Below are 23,054 nucleotides of genomic sequence, written 5' to 3'. Positions count from 1 at the left end.
GTTGTGTGGGAAGCTGCTTATGATGTGTGGGAAGTCACCTTCTTGGAGGGATGGCTACGTACATGTGATGGATCTTCCTTCTGGGATGGTAGAAAAGTTGTTTCTGGTAGTGTGTTGGCTTTTTCCCCATCAAGTGTGTTCAGAGGTGTTTCCTGTCTGAATTACTGGTTTTCATCACAAACTGGGAGAGGTAAGTTGTGTACATGGCGGGGGGTGGCGGTGGTGATGTCTTCAGAGTAAAGAAAAAGGGGGTTCTCTCTTAAGAAGCGTGGAAAATGAGCAGTTGTGTTGTTTGCTCCTTCCGCAGCTCTGTGTTTTGCAGTTCCACTTCTGTGGGCTGGGGTGGGAGCGCGTAGCCCATCTCCCGGCCTTTCCTTTCCAGCTGCTGGGGCCGAGTTGTGCCAGCAGTGGGGCTGTCCCAAGGCGCAGGGGCCAGCCCTTCCTCACACCCCCAATAATAATTTGTCTTTCAGAATTCTCCCTTACAGTCCTTACGTGCTTCTCCAGCTGCAGCAGCGTGGATTCCCTCTCAGGCAGTTTTTCCAGTGCACTTTGTAACACACAATTCCATATGGACATTGGGGCTTTTTTTATCAGAAAACATTTGCATTTTAGTGAAGTGAATTGTACTTGAAGTAACAGCTGTGCTCAGTGACAGACCTTCAAGGCCCAGGGACTGTGTTCAGCGTGGCTTTCCATAACTAGAGGACAGAACACTGTCAGAAATGCTCTCCCTTTTCTAAGCAGCTAATTCACACAGCTTTAGTTCCTGGGTTTTGGGATAGGCTCAAGAAATGGAAAGGTTGGGTTTTTTTCTCTAAAACTCTAAAACTAAAGCTGGTAGGAATTTACATTAAGAAAAGTTGTAGCTGTCTGTTATTTGCAGAATAGCTCTTTTATTATACACAAATACTTTACTCAGTAGCACTTGAATGAACAATTTAACCATTTATGATTACACACTGCACTGTGTCTTAGACTGGTACACTATTAGAATTATTCGTGGTTTTAAAGGGGTGGTATTACAAAAAGTTAATGGAAAGGTTTTCTGAATCTGCTACACTTTCAACAACCTCTTTAATCCATGGGATGTAGTTGGATACCCTGGTGTATACACCGTATTTTCCTCTTTCAGCACAGCCCTCGCCCCAGCTTACAATGCCCAGGAGAAACCAGGTGTTGTGGTAAGGCACCGTGAAGGGGCCACCGCTGTCCCCTTTGCAGGCGTCTGCACCGGCCGTGTGGTAACCTGCGCAGAACATGTTGTCGGTGACGAGCCTGTCTGTTGACCGCTGGCAGGTCTCCATGTTCACGATGGGCAGCTGGACTTTCATGAGGAAGCGCAGAGTCGAGCCTCTGGTGTGAGTGACACCCCACCCGCTTACCGTCCCTATCCTTCCTTCTTCAGAGAGCAGGGTGGCCAGGCTGGGGCTTGGAAGGCAGATGGGAATTACATACTCGTTAAAAACAACCTCGCTGCTCAAGTACAACAAGGCGATGTCGCTGTTGTAGTCGTTTGAATCGTAATGGGGATGCGTCCAGCTCCGTTCCACACCAATCTTCTGCTCTTTGAATTCTCTTCGGTATTTGTCAAAGTCTCCTGCAGTCATGACAAGTTAACGTGTTAAGCAGACCCGAGGGAGCCTAGAAGGCTGTTTCTGTTCCTGTCACACAGGAGGGACAGTGAATTGACGCAACCCAAACAAACGATGCTCTGTAACAACACTCTCTTAAGCTGCAGGTGCGATCCTGCACACCGAGCCTGCCGGTGTGCCCTTTAGGGGCAAACCAAAGCTGTTGACTGGGTGAATAGATACTTACAGAGACTATGGCTTCCGCGACAGGGACTGTACCATAAATAATGTCAATGCCTTTTAGTAACCACTGCATTTCAAGCAGTTTGTCAAAGCTTCCATGGGACGTGGTGGTCTGCCCCTCAGGAACAGGAGATGAGCATTAAGATGCAGTCATGGATAAGGCCGAAGAATTGTTTCCTGCCTGTTACCTAGTGCCGTATCCCATCTGCTCCTCTAGCATGTCTCTCTTTCTGGAGGTTTCAAGCACAAAGTCTTGCGTGTGACTGTGTTTATTGCAGCATTCCTGCTGCAAGGGGCTCCAGTTCCTGCTGTGGTTGCCGGTGCTGTGGCACAGGACATGGGAGGGGGGCTTTCTGCTCTGAGGCACTTGCAGGCAGCACAGCAGGGAACTCAAGGCTGATTAAAAAACAAAACCAGCTTGAGAGCAGACCGTGACCCACGGGCATCCTTCCTTTGGAGGTGTACCCTGAGGTGTGCCCAGTCTCCACGCTCAATGAGTTTGCCAAAATGGGCAACAGAAAAAGGTAAATATGTGCCTTGGGCTCCCGGGTTCCCTGAAACCACAGGGTACAGCTGGAGCCGCTTCGCACTTAACGTGCTGCAAAGAAAATTCAGCGTTCTGTCAACCCGAGTCAGGCCAGCCGTGTCTGGCTGTTTCTCAGCCACACCTTATTGTGTTCATGTACAACGCAAAGTGCATGTTAAGCAAGAGATCTAGAAGAGATTTAAGGTATCTTGTGTATGATATGATACCTATATCATACATATAGATTACATATATATGTATGTATAAACAACATACAACTTATACTCACCTACGGTCACGTGGTGGGGCCTGACGAGATCCAGGCAGTGAGCAGCAGTGACCACCCAGCGACTGCTGATTAAACTCCCTCCACAGAAGCCAATATCTTTACTATTCCGGATCAAAACCTGTATGAAAAATGAGGAAGAAAGTGTGCCCTGGGTTGTGGAAGGTATGGATGCGTGCTGGTAGTTTCTCGCTGGTTGGTTGCAGGCTCTGGATCTTGAAAATAACATTTCTGGCAGTAACAGCTACAGTGCACCAAGCAAAGAAGATGATGTTAAAACAGTAACAAAATGATTGCACATCTGTGACACTGGAGCAGAGTATTATGTTGAATTAAGCTTGACAAAATCAAATAGGCTGAGAGCTATGGTAACCGGCATTCTTCCAAGGAAACAAATACAATGGTGATTTTTCATGTGGCTTAACAGATTTTTTGGGGGTGGGGAAGAAGAGTAACACAAGGTGTGTTTCTCTGGCACTTTGGTTAAAAAAGAAGAGTGCAGTGCTGGTCTACACGTTCAGCCTACCCTTTTTCCACCTGTAAAATACACCCTGATGTGTGGAATGGGATAAATCTTTTTCTGTGACAGCAATTAAACAGACTGACATATCTTGAGGTTTTTTAGATCAGTCTGTTCACTTTCTGTGCACAAGCCCGTAAACAAGAACAGCACACTGATAAAACAGAGACAATACAAATAAGTGAAAATGAGTAACAGGTAAGGAGACACAGAACAAAAAGCCTAAACCCATGAGTAAACAACCCAAAAGAGAGTAGAAATAAATGCTTCAGGGAGACTCCCCTACTTGCCACATGCCACTCGCCCTCCCACTTGAGCCCTCTCAGGTTTATCTTCCTTATGGTACCACGTATGAAGAGCCCGCCAGTCTTAAGGAAGGGTCTCATTTGGTCACAGAAAATTTCTGTGAAAAATACCACCAGCCCTTCCAAAAGGAGGCAGAAGCACAGCTTTCACCGAGAACACTCAGAAACAAGGAACCTGACTAACAGAGCAGGAGAAGATCGGATCGATGTAGTTAAGAGAGAAAGTGTTACGCTGAGATCTGGAAAGCGCATCCACGGAGGCTGGGGAAGGGATGATAAATGGGGCACGTAAGATACGCGTCATCAAAAAGACCTGCAGCAGCTACACGTGGCTGGATTGCTCTAGACCTGAAAAAAAACCCCTTTATAATGGCTTGATGATCTCTGCTCCAGCTGGAACCGGTGACGATAAAGCAAGCATTTAGGTGTGGCATTTATGGCCAGACTGGAGGAAAAGTATTACCTGCCAGGGGCAATGTCCACGCTGACAAAGAGTTCCTCCCGTCACCCTGGCGTCCTGGTGCTCTGGAGTGGAGCTGACGGTCAGCTGGACATGCTGAGGCCTGTCTGAAACGTTTCCCCCGTGGCTGCTCTGGCTGAGCCCACTGGGCACGCTGCGGGCGCTCCCCGTTCTGTTCCACCCAGCAGCATCTTCCACCATTTCTCCCTGCCTTGCCGCGGCCGTGCTCTGCCAGGCAGGGCCCTGGGGCTCACTGGTCACCTCCGCTGCCCCGGGGTGCTCGGGGACATCCCCCTCCTGCCCAGCAGCACTGTCTCCCAGCCACTTCTGGGTCACAGGGTCCACCAGTGTCTTGTTCCAGCTGGAAACATCTCCTGCAGCCTCAGTTTGTCCAGCATCACCCTCCATGTGCATGCTCTGCCCAAAGTCATCCTTTAAGGTCTCATTTTCCCCAAAAGCACTTTGTACCAGCTCCGTTTGCCTAACTGTGCCCTCTCTGCTCTCATTCCACTTGGCCATGTCACCCCCGTGCTCGCCCAGTCCCCTCGGGAGCCTGTTCTGCCCCAGCCGCCACTCCAGAGCCTGCCTGGCTTTGATCAGGCCACACGGAAACGGTGCTGGATGGAGGAAACACAGAAACAAGGACTGGAGTTCAGGGCGCACGGTATCAGACTCCAACACAAAAGTCCAAGAGAACCTCCCGTAAGAGCCCAGGAAAACCCTTGACACCCCCGTGTCAGGCTCCACCTTGGCCACCCCCTGACCCAGGCACGCAGAGCTGATTGTGAGGGACACGGCGCGGCCGGGCCTGTTCGGAGCCACAGGCACCCGCCATGGCTGGTGGCTCCCGGAGCCCAGGGGCTCCCAGCACTGCCCAGTGCGCTGCCTTCAGGAGGGGACCCGCACCCAGCGCTCCCCTTGTGATGGGGCCGTAACACACAATTCTAAAGACGCCCGTCCTGTCCCCTCGCCTGCCAGCGCTGCGGTTCAGCTTCGTAACTCGGCTCGGCTGACCTAAGCCCGGGCTGCTGTTTGCAGGAACCGCCCCGCGTGCTGCTCCTTCACCCAGCGCGGGCTGACAGGGGCACTGGGCAGAGACACACTGCCTGGAGAAGGACCTTAACATTTCAAACCCATATAAACAAAACATTATAAATAAGAATAAGAAAACCCCATTATTATTAATTATTATCATCATCATTATCATTTTCATTATTATTATCATCATTATTGTTGTTAAATATATTATAATAAAATATATATAATATATATGACATACATTCATATGCATTATATAGAAAAATATATAAATTTATTAAAATATTTTAAAAAATTAAAAATATAAAAAATATTTTAAAAGCATTATATATAAAAATATATAAATTAAATATATTGTAATATTATCATTTATTCTATATTTATTTTATAGACATATTATCGTTGTTGTATTATTATTTATTCATTATATATTTTATTTATTTTTATTATATTTATGTATTCTTATATATTATACATTACGTAAAATATATATTATATATATTTAATAATGATAATTATGATGATGATAATATAATACAGTAGTAGCAGTAGAAGTAATAATTATAATAATAATAATTATAATAATAATAAAAAAGGATCGTTTTCACACACGAAGCGCAAGCCGCAGTAGCTACAGCCTGCGTAGCTCTTCTGCAGCCAGCGACGAGGAAAAGCCGGTGCCTGCGAACGTGCTCTTCCCCCGAGCCAGAGCCGAGCGGACTGTGCTTTACCTGCCTGCGTGCATCTCTTCCCGTCCTCGTGCAGGGTGTAATCCTTGGCGCAGGAACACGCCACCTGCAAGGCGCTGCTGCTCTCCCTGCAGTACTGCCAGCACCCTCCGTTCTTGTACCAGCATTCCAGCTTCTCTGGGATGGGAATGCACAGGGAAGAACGCGGTTATTGCCACGCGCCGGCCGCGGCGCAGCGCACAGCTGTTGTTATTCTAGCTTTATTATATGGAAGAAAGGAGGGAAAAAAATCTACTGAAATCTTGCAGGGAAACAGAAGGAACCACCTCTTCCAGTTCCAGAAAACCATGCAAATTTGCAGCAAAGCAACCACGTTGCCTATGTCTGTCGTGGTTCTACCATGTTCTTCTTTGCCAGCTTTGCCTTGAGGCCACAGCTGGGCTCCAGGCCTTTCTGCCCGGAGAGCAGGGACAAGAAAATGCCTGGAAGAGCAAACACCCCGAAATGCATCCATTTTTCATCTGTCTGCACACCTTTTCTATCACAACAGATGTAAAGTACCAGGCATTCTGGCGGGGGCCAAGTCTGCTAGGAATTGACTGAAGTTTTTATATCATTGTTATATTAACAAACAAAGAAACAAAAAAAAAATCATGTTTAATTGCTTGACTGTAAAAAGAAAAGGTTGACAAAAGCGCTTGGGGAAAAAAAAATACTTATGATTCACAGTTCCCATGTCAGTTTGACTTTTGCTGTAATTTCACACCCCGGTCACTTGCAAACTGGATACGGTACTTCAGAGGACCAAAAATCTGGTAAGAATTAGGCAGCTTTTCTAATTAATCTTTCATCATTCATATATTACAACGTAATTGATTTTTTTGTTTGCTCGAAGCTCTGGTTAATTTGTTTGATGCATTTACTCAACAAAATTAAAAAGAGAATAGGACCTCACCACACAAAATCCGCAGTGCAGGAGACTTGTTATCACCCTGGAGTGACCCCATCCTTTCCTGGGGGGGGGGATGGGAGGCTGCCAGGTGTCTCCTTCAGGATTTGCACAGCTGAGTGCAGGAACCCACAACTCAGCTTCTGCATGGCAGGGGGTGGTGCTGCCCTCCCTGCCCCACTGCAGCGCCGCGCTCACACCTGGGTCCCCTCCCCAGGGTGGCCGTGCCCCAATGCGCCACGCAAGAAGTTTTTTAATGCAAGGACTGATCTAACGTAAGAATCTTAAACAACCGGCCAGTTCTGTATCAGACAGGTGAGGTCACCACCCACAACCTCAGCGAGAAGCCTGTGCAGAGGTTCCACTCAAATATCCGAGGAGCAAATTCCAGCCTTAATCCTCCCCTGACAGGGATGTCGGTGTGTCTGCTCCCGTACTCACCACTTTCACAGTTGTCTCCTCCAAATTTTGGGGGGCAGATGCAGAAGTAATTGTAGTGTCTTATTTTGCAGACTCCACCATTGTTACAGGGGTTTGTGCTACACGGATTTAAACCTAGGAAGAAGAAACAAGGCACAGTGTAACAGCAGGAGTTCAGAGAAGCCTGGCTTTGAACTGCCACACTTCGTACCCAGAAGGGCCACAAGAAATGCCTTTTTAAAAATTTCCTTTTTTACCTACCTTTGTAATTAAACCAAAACTCCATCTGCAAGAAGAAATCACAAATGAAGGAAACAGTTAATCAGTGGCCATATTGGGTACTGAAGATAGAAAACTTTTTTTTAACAGCGCATGTAAATGAACACTTTGATTAGGATTGTCTGAGCAGATCTGATCACCACGCAGCAGCTTGGTTTCCCTTGGGTCAGAGACCAGCCACAGAGCACAGAAACTGGGTGTTGGTGGGACAAAAATTAGTCTGAAAGCTTAGATCCATAAATGCTCCAGCCAGGAAAAGGTCTGTGGCATCAGCCTAGGAGCTTCAAGTGACACCCCCGCCCCATGCCACCCTGGGTCAGTGCCAACAGTCCTCAGCACCAGCTGCTTCACTGCAAAGAGCCATTTCTACCGCGCTGCTCCACCTGCTAAGGAAGACGTCGCCTCAGCAGCGCGGGCTGGGTACAGGAGAACTTGGGCACCTCTGTTCAACAGGGCAGCTCAGGCTCCTGCCTCTGCACAGGGTGCCCAGGGGGATGCCCACGGCCCTGCCTCCCTGGGGGATGCCCACGTGCCTCCCGGGGGGGATGCCCAGGGCCCTGCTTCCCCGGGGGGACACTGTTGAGCCCTGGGAACCATGTGCTCCCCCTCTGCATTTGGAGGGGTCTGATCAAGCAAGTGGCCTCTGAAAATGTCAGCACCATGTTGCTGGATTGAGGCTCTCTGAGAAATAGGGTTTGGATACTTTTAAGGAATTGTGTTTAACGTTTACATAATGAACTGAGCACCTGGTCAGAAAGCGAAATCTCACAGGTGCTGTGAGTGACCCATCCTGACTAGAGCTGCAGAACCCATAGGCACATGTCAGAGCCACACTAGCTCACCATTAATTTCCTCTACTTTTCCCAAAATAAAGCGTCTCACCGTTTTCTCCTGCGAATGGAAGATCTCCTTAGCCTCCTCAAACGAACACTTTTCCTCACTGCATTCTCTCTCCAAGTTCCCTGGACGAATCTCTTCCAGAAAATAGTTAGCACGTTTATGGACTTTCAGCACCTCGTGTGCTTCGTCTTTTCTCAAAAACACTAGAGAAAACAAAAAAAAAAAGGAACGGTTGATACTGGAAGACAACAAAGGGGCATCGTTCCAGTCACAGCCACGCATTCTTTCAGTTGAGCAAACAATATAAAGAAGGGCAGCGAGAATCTATGTAAACAGCCCAAAGGAAAATAAAATTAGTCTATGTTCCAACAAAAGACACCAGTAATTTAAGCTTTCTGTTAGTGGATCAAAAGCCCCGCTACCAAGACTTTCAGGTTAGTGCAGAAATTAATTTTTATTCCAGAGTACTGCAGCTGTTTCTTTGGAAGCGGGTGGTATTTTCCTGCCTAACCACGCCGATCCCCAGCTGTTAGCTGCCTGGCCGTGTGTGCATGTGGAAAGCAAGGTGAGAGGGGTTTGGTTTGTATTTGGTGCCAGCTTAGTCAGATACTCAGTGATGGAGACCCAGTGGTTCCCAGGTCCACAACAGGACAGGCACTGCTCTGTCACTGGAAGACATATATAAAGTGTCAGTTCTGTACTTATTGTTTAGCTCATCTCAACTTTGCTTCGCTATTTCCCCTCCTCCCGCAATGTCTTAAAAGCTATTGCTGCCAGTAAATGAGGGGAGGAGTGGCCAGAAGGGATGTGGCAGGAGGGTCCTCCCCACACACCCCCTTGCTGCGCCACAGCAAGTCTTTGCTCTGGCACCTCCAGCTGAAGCACTGTGCTCCCAGGGCTTTCCAGCCAGGATGCTCCCAAGGAAAATGAGGGCCCGCTCAGCCCTCCTGGATGTGCTGATACCACGTGCCATCGCTGTTCAGAGAAGATGGAGGGCTTTGCCGTTGTGTTCAATCTGCAGAAGCCTGGCCCTATATCCAAAAGCCATCTGACAGATTGGAAACCTGCTGCCAAGAAGCATCCTAAGGAGAAAGCTCGGTGCGTAATCCCGGCAAAGCTCACTGAACTTCACACAGCAGCTGACTTACCCACTGCTCTCTCTCCCTAACCATGACTCAGTGTCCTACACAAGTCAAAACCCTCTGGCAAAGAATCCAGTTCTGGAGATGGACCATAAAGACACACATTTCTTTGCAGGTGCAGGATCGGTGTCCATTAGCCATGACTGAAATTCTAGAATAATACCAAACTGCTTCATTTCTAGGCAGTTAGAAGGAGCCCACAGAGTAGAAGAACAACGCTTGGCTGAGAAAATCTTTGGACAGATCCTGCTGCCTGGTAACAGGGAAAATGCCTTTCACTTCATCAGTGACACAGCCCTTCACCACCCCTTGAGTTCTGGGGTCACCTTTAAAGGATTCACCTATTGTGAGTAGGTACCCCGCACAGGGGTTGCAAACGTACGCCTGCTGCAAAGCCCTCTGGTTTGCAGGTACCACTTCTATTTCTGCTCTTCCTCCCCTGCAAGGACAGCCACAGTGATTCCCAAGCTCCTGCCTGTTCTAAGGCTCTTGGAAGCCATTTCCAAACCTTGCATAGTTGTTGTAGAAAAATCAGCATGAGGCCTGAGAACACATGTTCAAAGAGCCTAATTTTAGCTTCCCAAATTGGAAAACTTTGCCATACAAAAATAATTCAAGTTTTGGGTTCAGTGTCACAAGCAGAATACTTTTCAACAGGACAGGGTCTAAGCTGAAAGCTAAGAAGGGCTGATTTCTCTTGGAAAACCATATATGAATATTCCATTTTTTTTCTCGTGCACTTCGAGAAGTGCTTCTTGAACCCACAGGACTTTGTCTTCAGGAGAGGAACATGGTCTCAGTTTAAATACCAAGATTGCCACAATAAGACAATTAAGTTAAAGCTGTAATTCAGAAGTACCTACCTGAATATGGAAATGGACAGCTGCTGCTGATGGAGCACATCAGTAGGAGAAACGTCAGGAGTGAGGAATTGCTCTCCATGTCAGCAAGCACCCGGAACGCTCTGACCTCCTGCTGCTTCCTTTCCGAGGGAAAAGAAGGATGTAATGGGTATATTGCCACAAAGCCAAAGGTGAATTAGTCTGCAAAAATGACGAAGAAGTAGAAGCAAGACGGCGACAGAAGGGGCTAAGAAAGCAAATTCCACCTGGTTCATTTTGCTCTGATGTCAGCCGTTTGCCCGAGCCACACGGGTGCCGCACGCTGCAGCAGGGATCCCGTCTGCAAGGCAACCTGCAGAGCGCAACCTGCTGCAGCACGCGGTGCAGGTCTGACCCGAAGCCCACAGAAATAATATAAAAAGCTGTGGTGACCCTGGGAGGCGTGGATCCGGCCCTGGCTGAGCAGGAGCCAGTCCCAGCGGCAGCCTCGGGGCGCACAGGATCCCAGGCTGGGCGCTGAGCCGCGCACGGGTAACGGAGCAGCCGCTGTGCAGTCACTGAGGATCTTGTCAAGTAAGACCATCTGCGCAAACCCCACTGGGGAACATCCACCGCTTACCTGGCAGTAACGGTTAAAAGGCAGAAATCTGTATTTCTTCATATTACCTTCCCAGGCTAAATATTTTACCAGGATCCGACAGCACATACCTCTTTGCTACCTGTATAATTTTTCCAAAAAACACGGGATGCAGAATGTGTTCACTTTACACGGAACCATGCACTAATACTCACTTTTTTCTTTTATTTTTTTAGGTTTGAGAGGTTTGGATGTACCCCAGGAACAGCCATGAGGTCAAGGGGTTGATCATTAACCAGTCACAAATATTGACAGAGGAAAGACAACCTTCTGGATTCTATGAAACACGTGAAATCCAAAAGAGGAATAAAACCCATGTGTCTGTTTCCACACATATACACACACACGTGTATATTTAAAAAAAAAATTCCTTAAAAACATCTTCCAACAGTAATAGCCACTTCTTTGTGACAAATTGTCAGGAAAATCTGGAATGTCTAAGAGAAGATTTCTGACACTCCATCATCTTTCAGTCGGTAAGACCAACCGATTGGCAAAATTCACGAGCTGCTCTGCAAACGTCGGTTGAAACGTGCAGAGCTGTGGCTGTGCAGGAGGACTCATCGCAGCCACCTGCGGGAAGGCAGACAGTGCCCTGCAGCAGTCACAGCCGTGCACTGACATTATGATTTCTGCCTTTAATTAGACCCATGTTTTACTGGCTTTGAAACACACCACTGTTTTTTCCTGGGAATTCAACGACCAGCAATGCCAGCCGTTTCAGAAGCACGTATCCTTGGGGCAGGCCCTCGTTGGAAGGCTGCTGTCCGAAGTGGTGTTCTTCCACATTCCTTGCTCCTTAAATCCAGTCCCAAAGAAAAAAGGAGGGCAGGGGGGAACAAAAGAGAAAAAGAGCAGCGACAGCAGGCGACACAGAGCGAGCTGACAGTACTTGTCAGTCTTAGCTCACCCCCAACATGAAGCCCTTACCCTGCTTCGTCTGCAACGCCTGAATTAACCTCAGCGCTTGCTTAATAAGCGGGTAAGCAGCCTGTAAGTCAGCAAGACTAAGTCCACACGTTTAAGAGGTGTTACACCTCTCTGTTGACACCATATGAAATTTCTTACAAATCCTAATATGATTTTGTTGTACCCAAGGTGTTTTCCATTTAACAATCTCATCGCAAGAGCAGACTGAAGTTCTTCACTGATCCAAAAATGGGTCCAAATCCCGATTGAGATGCTGGAAACATGCATCACTATGGCAGGGTTAGTGGGCTTTTTTCTACAAGATTAATTCTGTTTAGCAGGCTTAAGTGCTAAGAATAAAAACAAGTATAAATTGTGATATTAAACTTCATTTTGACTATTAATGCTTCCTATGAACTTACTGGTGCTATCTATCTCTAATTTATTTACTGATATACACACATGCATACAGATACAGATCAGACATACACACACATTTATCAGGAAGTATTAGCAATGCTAATATAGCCCACAGCTGACTGCATTCACTAGAATAGGAATGAACAAGTGTTTGCTTAGCTTGCTAATTAGACCTTAATAACCAGAATAAAACACAGAATGCCTGCTGACTTTTAAGAAAGGTTGGGGTGGTGGTAGTGGTGTTAAAATCAGGCATTGAGTGTGCAAAGAATAGAAAATAGGGAGCAGTTGTAGTGACCTGCTGGATCAACTTCATCTGTGAGCACTGGAGCAAGGTGCGATGAGTGGACGCAGGGATGGTATTAAGATTTCACGGTGTTGAAGAAGAATTGTCCAAGTTCAGAGCAAACCAAAACAGCTACTGTGGATAATACGTTAAGAGTAAAGCAGAAATGACAGAACTGTATCACTACGGTGACTGATAAAACACTTTTCTCTGTCCCCTCCTGCCCCCCACCCCAACCAATTCCGTCATTTTGCACAGATTGAGTCGTCTGACCACCGACTACCTTATTTTCTGCAATGCCGTACTGCCTCTCAGCTGAACTGGTTATCATTTCTTGCCTGTAAGGTCTACGTAGAACCATGCTACAAATAAACAACATAACCTGGAAACTAACCAATGTAAAAAAGAAAAACAACCAAGTAACCCCCCCCGCCCCCCAGATACTAAGGAAAACAGCACACAAGTTTAACACATACTCAATATTTAATACTGAAGATCTGACAGTACATTACACCGCGTACTGCCACTAGCACTTAGCCATAATATTCCAGACTCTCGGGATCACGATCAACCCTTCCAAGATGCTGACATCTTATCTATGTGCTGCTGGATCCACTCAAGGTACTGACTAACTTTGGTGTAGACCCCAAATTTCTCCTTTCTCCCACAGCCTTCGCCCCAGCTCACAAGTCCTACCAAAAACCAAGTGTCCTTATATTTAGTGATCATAGGGCCTCCGCTGTCCCCGCTGCAGGAATCCTGTTTGTCCTCCAAGCTCCCAGCGCACAGCATGTTGTCCGAGATGGCGAAACTCATCGCCCGGGCACACTCATTCCGGGCAACCATGGGGATCTGAATGTAACTGAGGAAAGTCGAATAATTGTTTTTAACATCGCTCGTGCTGCCCCAGCCAGTTACCACCATCTGGTTCCCGCTTCTCATCAGCTCCTGTTCCGCCAGCTCGCGGGTGGGAAGGCAGATAGGGAGCGCGTATTTGTTATACAGCACGGGCTCGGCCAGGTGCAGCATGGCTATGTCGTTATCGGAGGTCTCCTTGGTGTAATTTTCGTGGGTCACGCATTTATCAACCCAAATGGTTTGCTCATCTTCCTCGGTACGGAGACGGTGGTATTTACCTGGAAGAGCAAACAAGAAGATGACAGATGCTGCGGAGCCTTCCTTCATCTTGAACACCAAAGCACCTGGATTGATTTTGGGCTGTACGTCACGTTGTTAATTCCCTCTTAATACAGACATTTGTTCATTTTCTGTTATAGGTTAACAGTGCTCTTACTGGAGCTGATGGACTCCTAATGTCCTACTGTAATTCATTACTTTTGTAATGTAATTCATTACTAACAATATTAGTAATAACTAATGGACAAATCTGTAAAATGTCCATAATCACCTGAATCAGGAACACACACAGCACTCAATGAGTTCGCACCCAACAGCTACGGCCATCGGGTGAGAAACGGAGGCGCCCTGCGGTGTTCCCGTTACAGCTGGCTTGTGCAACGGGAGGGCTCCTCGGGGGGAGAACAACCTGCTTGGAGTCCGCGGTAAAAGCAGGGCGAGCAAGCACACAGTGCAGCAAGACATGCACAATGGCGTGGGAGCTTTGTGCGGCACAACCAGGGCCTGGACGACTGAACTCCAGGATTTACAAGATCCAGATGACTGACGGCAAGGCTAATCCCTTCTGAAATCTCGCATCTGTATTTTAAGGAATTTTTGACTACTTAAAACTTCTCGGTTGTTATTTGAGCTGCATGATGACAGCTACTTTGTGGGCCCAGCAGTTATGGAACAGTAAGCAGGAAAAGCTGGAAAGGGCCAGAAAGGCGAGAACAAGTTGTGATATGGTGGGAAAAGCGAGCGGGGCAGCTCTCCCTGCAAGGCTGGAGAGGCAGCGCCCCACGAGTCGTTAGTGGTGGCTGCCACGTTTCTGAAGGTGCAGTCGGTTAATTTAAGCTCCAGATCCGGGCCTCCTTCAGTAGGTGCTTGACAAAACTTCTGCCGAGAGCTGCGCACGGTGCACACGCGAGCTGCAGGCAGGCCTGCGGGACAGGCTGCCCCCTGCCCACGCGGCATGTGCCCACGGCAGCTTGGCTTCACTGCAGGTGACCTCAAGTTGCTCTTCATCACCACCTTTTCAGATGTGTGCTTCACACATCTTGCAAATTTGGCCCTGTCCCGTCGTCCCCCCCCCCCCCAGCTAAATTGTGCCTTCTTTCAGTTTTATTTGAATCCCCGCAGATACAAGCCCTACAGCCAAGTTACTCTGACCCTGCGTGACCGAGGTCTTCTGAAGTCACTTGCTCCAGCGTAACTCCCCTCTGCTCCAGCCTGTCCATGAGGTACTGCAGCTCTTTGGGTCTGGTTTTTTGGTTTTTTTTCTGTAAGGAGTCAATGTCTCCAAAGCGTAGGGGTTTTATGATCCACAGTCATTCCAGAAATAGATTCTCAAAAGACTCTTTAATTCTAGCTTTGGATCTTGGACTTCCAGACCAATTATTTCTGAGTGTCTCCCCTTGCTCTGCTGCAGACAGCCGATGGACATCCCATATGTGGCCACAGCAGACGGCTGGAATTGCTCTGATTGGTACCTGTATTAAGTAGTACCAGAGCCTGAAGGACTTGCATTTATCAAGCCACCACTCAAAAATCTCTTTTTTCTTTTCTTCTATCCTGACCCCTCTTCTTTGAGGCGCTGTGTCTGTGGCACCCTGGAGCAGGTTTCCTTGCTACCCACTCTGCAGCCGCTGCAGCGGGGGCTGACTGGCAGGTATGGGCGGGGGGTTATTCCTGTCTTCACAGATACAAAACTCTGGTTTAGGCCTCAGAAATAACTCTGGACTCGAACACCGTCAGATCCCCTCCGAGGAAGGCAGTTCAGCTGTGCAGGAGCACACTTTCTGCAAGGCGTCACATGCCCCGCACGCAAGCATGGCTACGAACGCTCTGCACCCAGCCAGCCACAAACAAGCAGGTGAGAGCTTTTGCATCAGTGCTATGGCACCAACAGCTCCCCCAGCCCAGAAGACCTTTTTGACTTCTGGTCACCGATACCTCCTTTCTCAGTTCAGTTACCCACCCCAAGAGTTTAAAATTCCAGGAGTTCTATCCAGACCTGGAGGTACTGAACCCAGAGGCTGGGTGAAATGCATCTGGTTCCTTCTATGCAATAAGAAGCATCATAATCTTGCTGCTGGCAGAATAACATTAGCTATGAAGATCTACATAAACAAGAAAGTGTGAGACGTTTTCTGAAGGGACACACAGTATTTTGAATGGGATCCTTACATTCACCCGTCTGCTCTGTTTTCTTGGATCGCTGAACACACTTCTGGATGCTCTTAAGCTGGAGATGCAGGAACAAGAGCCACAAACAGGAAAATTCAGTTGTTCTCAAATCCATCTTCCAAAACTTCAGCTACTCTGAGACCTGACTCTTCATTTCAGTCATGAAAAGGCCACGTCAATCCTGCTACAAGATGACCCCCCAGGCTCCTGAGTGCAAACCCAGCCTGAGCTTCCCCTCCAGTTTTGCCCCCCTGGATGGCAAGCAGAGAGCTGCAGTGGGACAAGTCCGGAGCAGTGCTGGGTGTCCCAGCCTGGCAGAGGCATGTCGAGGATCAGATCTGTAGGCTCAGCATGAACATCTCTGCCACTGCCAGGGAGTGCACACCTGCCCCCCACCATGTCTCCATTCAAAACTCTGTTCCACATATCTCACTAAACATCTCTAGGGTTTAGGGCTCAAACGACATCATATTTTTACTAAACTTTTTTGTTTTGTGCTAAGGTGCATATTAAATACTTCCTAGACAACCTATTCCTACAACCAAGAAGGTCTTTTGTCTTCATAAACTGCTAGTCTTTCTCCTGAGATTATAAACCTTGGGAATGAAACAGTTATATTTAAAAAACGCAGGGACAGATTTTTTTTTCCATACCAAGTCTTACTTTGAGCCCCTCTTCTGCCTCAGTGCAGTGTGCCGCTGTTAGGACCCAAGATGGATGGATGAGAACACCCCCACACAGAAATCTCCCTTTGCTATTTTGCAGCATAATCTGAAATAAACAACAACAAAACAAAAAAAAGAGAGAGAGAGAGGGAGGTCTGACACTGCATGGAGCATGGCTCCAAAACATTGTACACATTCTTCCCTCTGGTTGCAAAACACCCAGGTGCATCAAGCACCAAAGCATTGAAGGCAAAGCTCTACACTGGGACAAAAGCACTCTGTGGGACACCTGCAAGAAAGTTTTGAATATTATTCTTGCATGAGGGCTGGCTTCATCCAAATCAGCATGGGATGATGCTAGTCACTGTAAAGAAGCACTTTGGTACTTGAAAGCTTTGAAACACAGAGCTCAAAGGAGGGGATTATTCTTGTGTCCGTGGCACGCCAGAGACAGTGTGTCATCTCAGGCTGCAACTCACACTATGGTGTAACACGGCCTTTAATGTCAAAAAGAACCAGGTCCTCATTCCATGCATTCGCTAGTCCCACCATAAGCTCTGCACCGTCTCCCCTCTCTCTGCCATGTCCCAGTCTGCTCTGTAAAGCTATGGTGTATTTTGCTGATTACATCTGCTAAATTGAGTTTATGACAGCTGAGGCTTATAAGCACCGATCCATGCGGAGAGGGGGAGACGATTAGCTCGTGCTCCCACCAAAAGGCTGTTACAGCAGCAGGAGCACACATCAAGCACCAGGAGCATGCATCGCAGGGATCGAGCGGCCTTTCCCTGGATGGAGCAACAGAGTCGGTAAGTGTCACCACTACCCTCTCTCTTGACATTGCTGGCAGCAAGGTAAGGTAAAAACCTGGCAACAGTGACAAGGTCAAGAGTCCTAACAGATAATAAACCATTTTTCCCTGTTACTCCAACTTTTGGGTTGCTTTTGAAGAAGCTAAGGGAATCTTAGCTTCACGTGGCACCACCATTAGTACACAGGAGCCTTTGTGGAGCAGCCAGGCACACAGAAAAAAATAGTTTGGGAAAAGCCTGAACTATTTGTGGTGAAAAAACATTCTTCTCCTTACCTGCCAAGGGCTGCCTCCCCTTCTTCCTGCTTTTCCCTCAATGAGCCGAATATTGAATCCTACTTTGGGTTCAACGTAGTCCATTTTCACTCTTCCACAGGGGAACTCCACTACAGGAGATGCAGAGAAGTTAACTAGCAAAGACCAGGTCACCCAATACAAAACCTCTTTCTAAAGCATTCCCTCCGTCCTAGGCGATACTGCTCAGTGGCTTCATGGAAGTCCCTCAGCACTCGGCAGAGGAGGCAGTTTCCTGATCCCCCTGTATGTCTCCAGGAGGCAAACACAGGTTAAAGGCTGTAAAGTGCACATGGAATTGGGAAACGCAGGCACAGCATTACTCTGCATGGAATGGATGTTTTGAAGAGCGCACTGCAGACAGTTCTCCCATAACATTCTCTTACTTCATATCTGAATAATCCTCTGTCAAACCTGCACTACGAACACCCTCCTCTTACCTACAGGCTTGCAGTTGGTATGGTCATCCTTCAGCTGATAGCCAGAGGCACATCTGCACGAGCGGCACCGGTTGGCAGGGTCATCCCTGCAGAAATGTTCACATCCTCCATTATCGACAGAACAGTTGGTGTATTTGACCTCTGCGGAAGACACGAACAGCAAGAGAGACATGAGAAGCTGGAAAGCCACAGGGTCACAGGAAGGTAAAGTGGCAAAATGACATCGTAATTCCAGCGAGCAACAGCTGGCAACGGGTTTGGGATGACAGTTGTGGGCACTCAGCCCTGAGACAGCAAACAGACCCTGGTCCAGAATAAGGCAGGGGGGAGGTGGAGAAAACAGATTACTGTCAGGGCGGGTAGACTGGAGAACAGAAAATTCACTGTCATTGAGTGCCAAGTATTGATGCCACATGACATATGTGCTCATCCCTAAACACACTATCCAGCTTTTGTCCAAGGAAGAAACTGTCACAGTAAAGACAATCAAATATTTGCAGTGGGTTGTTTTTCCCCTACCATAATTCCTGTGCTGATGGTTCTAAAGTACCTGAAACCCCCGGTTTACGGAATTATTTCCAGTGTTTTTGTATAATTAACATATCTCAGATCTCCAAACCTCTCCCACGGCAACACAAAGTTCATTTTGCTTTAGGTAAATGCAGATAATCCTTTTACCACATCACGAAGCGAAAGAGAAATGACATTAGTAAAGAGAGCGAGTACACCGAGCAATGACAACAGTGTCAACCCCTACCTATTACACAGAGCTCCCTGGCACACAGAATGTTATTTTTTAGTGGATTAAAGGCAGCATTACCATAATTGCACAGAAACCCCTCCCAGCCTTTGTTACAGATGCAGGAAAATTCTCCAATATTGTCCTTGCAGATCCCATTGGCACAAGGCTGCGGGTCACACTGATCTCCATCTGAAACAGAGGCGAGAAAACTCAGTCCCCGAACCACGCAGAGCTCACAGACCGAGCAGTAACAGGAACAGACCCTCCCCGGACTGCCAAGCATCACCCACGGCTTCTGCCACCAAACGGTGGTACCTCCGTGGTGCCAGCCCAGAGGCAAAGGCATTTGTTCGGGTTCTGAATCGCAGCGGCAGGGTGAGCGGAGTGGGCAGAAGGGGATGAAAGAGCAAAACCCGAGGCAGACAGGGCAGAGGCAGGTCGCTGTGGGAGTGAAGAGCAGGGCTGGGGCTCCTCTTTGGACCACGTCAGGTGGGGTTAGAGCATCAGAGAGCACTTTTGACCAGTGCCTTAGCTCTGGGGAGACGACTGATGATAGGCACAGATGCACTTCGAGTTTTTTGGGAAGGCTGCTGTATGATGGAACAGGAACACATTCCCTGCACACCCCATACAGGAGAGAATGAGCGTTTGAATGGGTATGCGATACATGGCAGCAGGGAGGCTGACTACCAGTTACTCTTGAGGAAACAGAGAAGTGACTGGGAAAGTCTTTTACTTACCTACATACTTGGTCCAAAAATTTCGCTGTGGAGAAACAAAACTTACATTAAGGCCAGAAGCAGACTTTTAACAAGTGAGGGATTTAAAGGCTATCATGGTCTCATCCAACAGAGCACAGCACCACAGTCAGCAGCTCTGGTCTCATTCTTCTTGACAGTGTAGTGACTGGCATTGCACACCAATACAACTGGCCAACCCATTCATTCTTCTATTGCCTGTACTCAGCACAGATCCCCCTGCCCAACCTGCAGACCCTCCAGTACCACAACCCCTCAAAATCCCCACAGCTGCTGTTTTCTTATCACTTACTGCCTGCAAGTCACCTGCGTGGCTGAGCGCACAACTCATTTGTGTCCAGTTAGACCAACGTGGGCACTGTGGAGACAGACCCCACTGCACACCAGGGTCTGAGGGACAGCAAGGACTGGTTCATCCTGTGTGGCAAGCCTACTCTGCTTAACAGAGTCAGAAAAAGTCCAAGTCAACACAACAACCGGGTGTGGAAAGGGGCAGGAATCGGTGATGTTGACAATACAGGCAGCATCCAATTGAAAATAAAAGGTTTGGAAAATGAGAGAGAACCCAGTGGTTAGAGAAGGGTTCGTCAGGCACAGGTGGGAGACTGGGGAGATACAGTGGGAGGCAGCCAGGGCTGGCGAATGGACAGCCGAGGGCAAAGGACTGGAAGGACTGGTGACAACCCAGTGGCAGCAAGAACAGCCAGTGGGGTCAAGCAGGGACTGGGATTACCTGGCTGGGACCTAAACCCCACAGTTAGGTCAGGTGGGACATGCATGAGCAGCCAAGTTTTGTGGCCCATATAGGAGGTAATTAGACAACCACTGTAACGCAAGGATGCTCAATACCATGCCTACACCTTAGGAGTCAGGAGAGATGCATGTTCAGTGCTGGATTCAATGCCCTGGGTTGCAATACTTGAAGAAAACAAACGATAATGGTTCAGTCCCACGTTCATCCTTACAAGAACAACTTACTGTTGCTTCCTTGGTTTCAAATATCTCACTGGCCTCCTCAAATTCACACCGCTCTTCCATGCACTCACGCTCCACAGAGCCCGGTTTGAGTTCCTCCAGGAAAGAGTTTGCCCGCTTCTGGATTTTCAGGACTTGGTTTGCATCTTCATTGCTGTAAAATACTGGAAGCAAAAAATGTGAAAACACAAGCAGGCAAAAAAGAAAGAGCTGGCTGAAAAGTGGTGGTGGACCTTCCCAAGGGACACATGGCAATGCAACAGCTCGTCTCTCGCACAGCAAGAGCACCTGCCCTGGAAGCCGGGGGCTGTCAGTGCTGCGCGGCAGCAGCAAGCCCCAGCCTCTGCTTGGGGTGCTCAGGCAGCTTGTAGGGCTCAGGAGGGCTGCGACCAGGCAGACATCGCGGCCCAGCACTGTCAACCTCTCCCAGAGGAATTCAAACCCCTCTAATGGGAACGATTGCAGAGTGAATCCAGAACAACTCGCTCCCTGGGACTGACAGAGGAGCGAGCAACACACTTGTAGCAACTGGAAAAGGGTGAATGGTATCTCTGAAAACTTACTTGAGGTACAGACTGGTGAAGAGCAGGTGGCCAGCAGCACCCCTACAGTGACGAGCTTCCACATACTGCAGCAGGAGCCACCTAGAGCAGAGAAGGCAGGTGTGAAGGGAGCGCGCTGCGGGGCTGCTGCACGACCCCCCGCTGCAGGCGACGTGTGCGGGCAGCTCAGCTAGCTCCTTCCCTTGGTTTTCCCAGAGCAGCTCCCTCGCTGAATGCTGTGTGGTGCCGTGACTGACTCCAAAGCACTGTCCATGAGGCCCTGCAGCTGGTTTGCCTTTCAGCCACCAGCAGCTCTCCCAGAACACTTCTCGCCTGCCCCGCCATCCTCCCCTCGCCACCAGGCATTTCTGACAAGCTTTATGCTTCATTAAAGCAAGCTGTACTTTGAAATCCCAAAGGATACAATACTTTTGAAGCACTTACTGCTTTATTCAGTATGAATCAGCGTGATCTATTCTTCCGCCATGAGCTCTGCTGGAACTTAGTTAATCCGTAACTTCAGATATTGACTCTTTGGAGTGACATGAAGTGCTTTCTTTCCAGTCATTAAACAAACAGTGCTTAGAGGGAGCTTCACAATTTACCTGCATGCAGTAGAGAAGTGAAACAGCTGAGGCATCCACTCTGCCTTTTTCAAAACATTTTTTGGTTGTGGGTTTTTTTTTTCTTTTTACTTTCTGGCAAGTAGAATTGATTGTATTTAGTCTGTAAGCACAACCACTCAGTGCTGAGGTCTCTTGAGAGATCCTACCACACTTTCACAACATGCAATCACCCAAAAGGGACAATTAAAGAGCCCTCCGACTTTACTTTCTCATCAAAGGTTCCACCACAGAACAGCCCAACCACCCGCTCTCCCAGCCAGGAGCAGGCAGTGCCTGCCCATCAGCTGCCTGCTGCGAGGAGGCAGGGCAAGTAGCTTGCACCAGCATGCTGTGTCTTTTGGTGTGCTGGATGAGCTCATCAGCACCAAATCGATTGAATTTTGAATGTGAAACATTTTAGACAAAACCCACAATCCTTTTCAGAAGTTTACTTGCATTGGCGATGATAGGAAGCAATGCTTCCCCCTTATCTGAAAGCATCTGTGCAGTGGCAGCTCTGTGAGCCGCAGAGCATGCGACATCTTCATGCAGGTTACCTGTGTGACCATGAGTCCTCAGGGCTCCACCGGAGAAGGTGCCAGCAGGTGTCAGGAAAAGGTGGGCCTCCCCAGGATCTCAGCACGCGTCCAGTGACACAGTTTAGGAGAGCTCCGATGGCTTATAAACCTGTTCCTTTTTCCCTTACGAACTTGGCCATGGACTTTCTTGAAAACAAGTTTTCTTTAAACGAAGGCTTCAAAGTTCAGTCATCTGGGGCTTTTGCTAAAAATAAATAATAAATTGTGGCATCCAAAATCATAGCTGGGGAAGATGTGTGCACTGCGAAGCTCTACTGATGGATTCTTTATCCTCCTTCAGCCATTCAGCAAAACATCTTCAGCTGAGATTAATGATAACAGATGTTCGCTGAAAATAAAGCTTATGAAACATACCTGAAGGCAGGAACCACAAAATAGGAAAACTAAAAAGAAAGAAATGTAGTACCATATATTCCACATATTACTCATAATATTTGTAGCTGACCTGGCTGTCTAGAAAGTGTGGTTTGCTACCACATGCATACATGGTTTTGAATACGCTTTTGTTTCTATGACTTGGTATAGGATGGCCATTCAGGACACACACATCAACACCAATGTGTCAGCCTCCTAAAAAACTTTTTTTTTTTTTTTTTTTTAAAACCTGTACTGATACACTGATACTCAGAAAGACTGAATTTAATTCTTCATCATTCCTTGTGTTCTGGGAGCTTCATAGTCCTGCTTTCCCACTTCTCTTGCTACTACAGTGCAGAAATATGTATTTTAAAAGCCAGCATTTGGGCTCTGAGGTAAGAATAAAACTCCAGGTGCAGGGGGCTGAAGAGAAGCTGCTCCAGGATGCTTCAAGATCTGCCTGGTTTTGCATGCCAGGAAACCATTTCAACCCAACAGTCACAGTGCTGGGCTCGCTACTTTCTAGTTCCCCCTTCATTAAAAGAATAATGTTTTTTCTGAGAAGGGCTAGAAGAGAGTAAAGAGGAGAAAAAAG

General features: G+C 47.8%; 2 protein-coding genes across 3 annotated transcripts; both read right to left on the bottom strand.

The window, feature by feature from the left end:
• Nucleotides 1-967: 967 nt before the first annotated feature.
• On the bottom strand, nucleotides 968-10,909 carry LOC101918200 (coagulation factor IX-like). Of its 2 annotated transcripts, none has more exons than XM_027779562.2 (9): nucleotides 10,822-10,909; nucleotides 10,135-10,254; nucleotides 8,172-8,332; nucleotides 7,272-7,296; nucleotides 7,032-7,145; nucleotides 5,684-5,818; nucleotides 3,918-4,531; nucleotides 2,633-2,750; nucleotides 968-1,600 (listed from the first exon to the last, which is right to left on the bottom strand). In XM_027779562.2, the coding sequence occupies exons 2-9, from the start codon at nucleotides 10,211-10,213 to the stop codon at nucleotides 1,023-1,025; spliced, it is 1,824 nt and encodes a 607-aa protein (XP_027635363.2). In that variant the 5' UTR covers nucleotides 10,214-10,254; nucleotides 10,822-10,909; the 3' UTR covers nucleotides 968-1,022. The 2 variants fall into 2 exon arrangements, with proteins under 2 accessions (XP_027635363.2, XP_027635364.2); XM_027779563.2 differs by having other exon boundaries at nucleotides 10,135-10,314; nucleotides 10,822-10,902.
• Nucleotides 10,910-12,829: 1,920 nt separating this feature from the next.
• Nucleotides 12,830-21,487, bottom strand: PROC (protein C, inactivator of coagulation factors Va and VIIIa). Its single transcript, XM_013295085.3, has 9 exons — nucleotides 21,343-21,487; nucleotides 20,920-21,000; nucleotides 20,360-20,520; nucleotides 19,364-19,388; nucleotides 18,702-18,812; nucleotides 17,882-18,022; nucleotides 17,424-17,533; nucleotides 16,325-16,442; nucleotides 12,830-13,501 (listed from the first exon to the last, which is right to left on the bottom strand). The coding sequence occupies exons 2-9, from the start codon at nucleotides 20,981-20,983 to the stop codon at nucleotides 12,933-12,935; spliced, it is 1,299 nt and encodes a 432-aa protein (XP_013150539.3). The 5' UTR covers nucleotides 20,984-21,000; nucleotides 21,343-21,487; the 3' UTR covers nucleotides 12,830-12,932.
• Nucleotides 21,488-23,054: the final 1,567 nt, after the last annotated feature.

This window comes from Falco peregrinus, chromosome 12, assembly GCF_023634155.1.
Source record: "Falco peregrinus isolate bFalPer1 chromosome 12, bFalPer1.pri, whole genome shotgun sequence".
Classification (NCBI taxonomy): domain Eukaryota; kingdom Metazoa; phylum Chordata; class Aves; order Falconiformes; family Falconidae; genus Falco; species Falco peregrinus.
The sequence above is the reverse complement of the archived record's forward strand: the minus strand, read 5'-3'. Positions and strand labels throughout refer to the sequence as shown.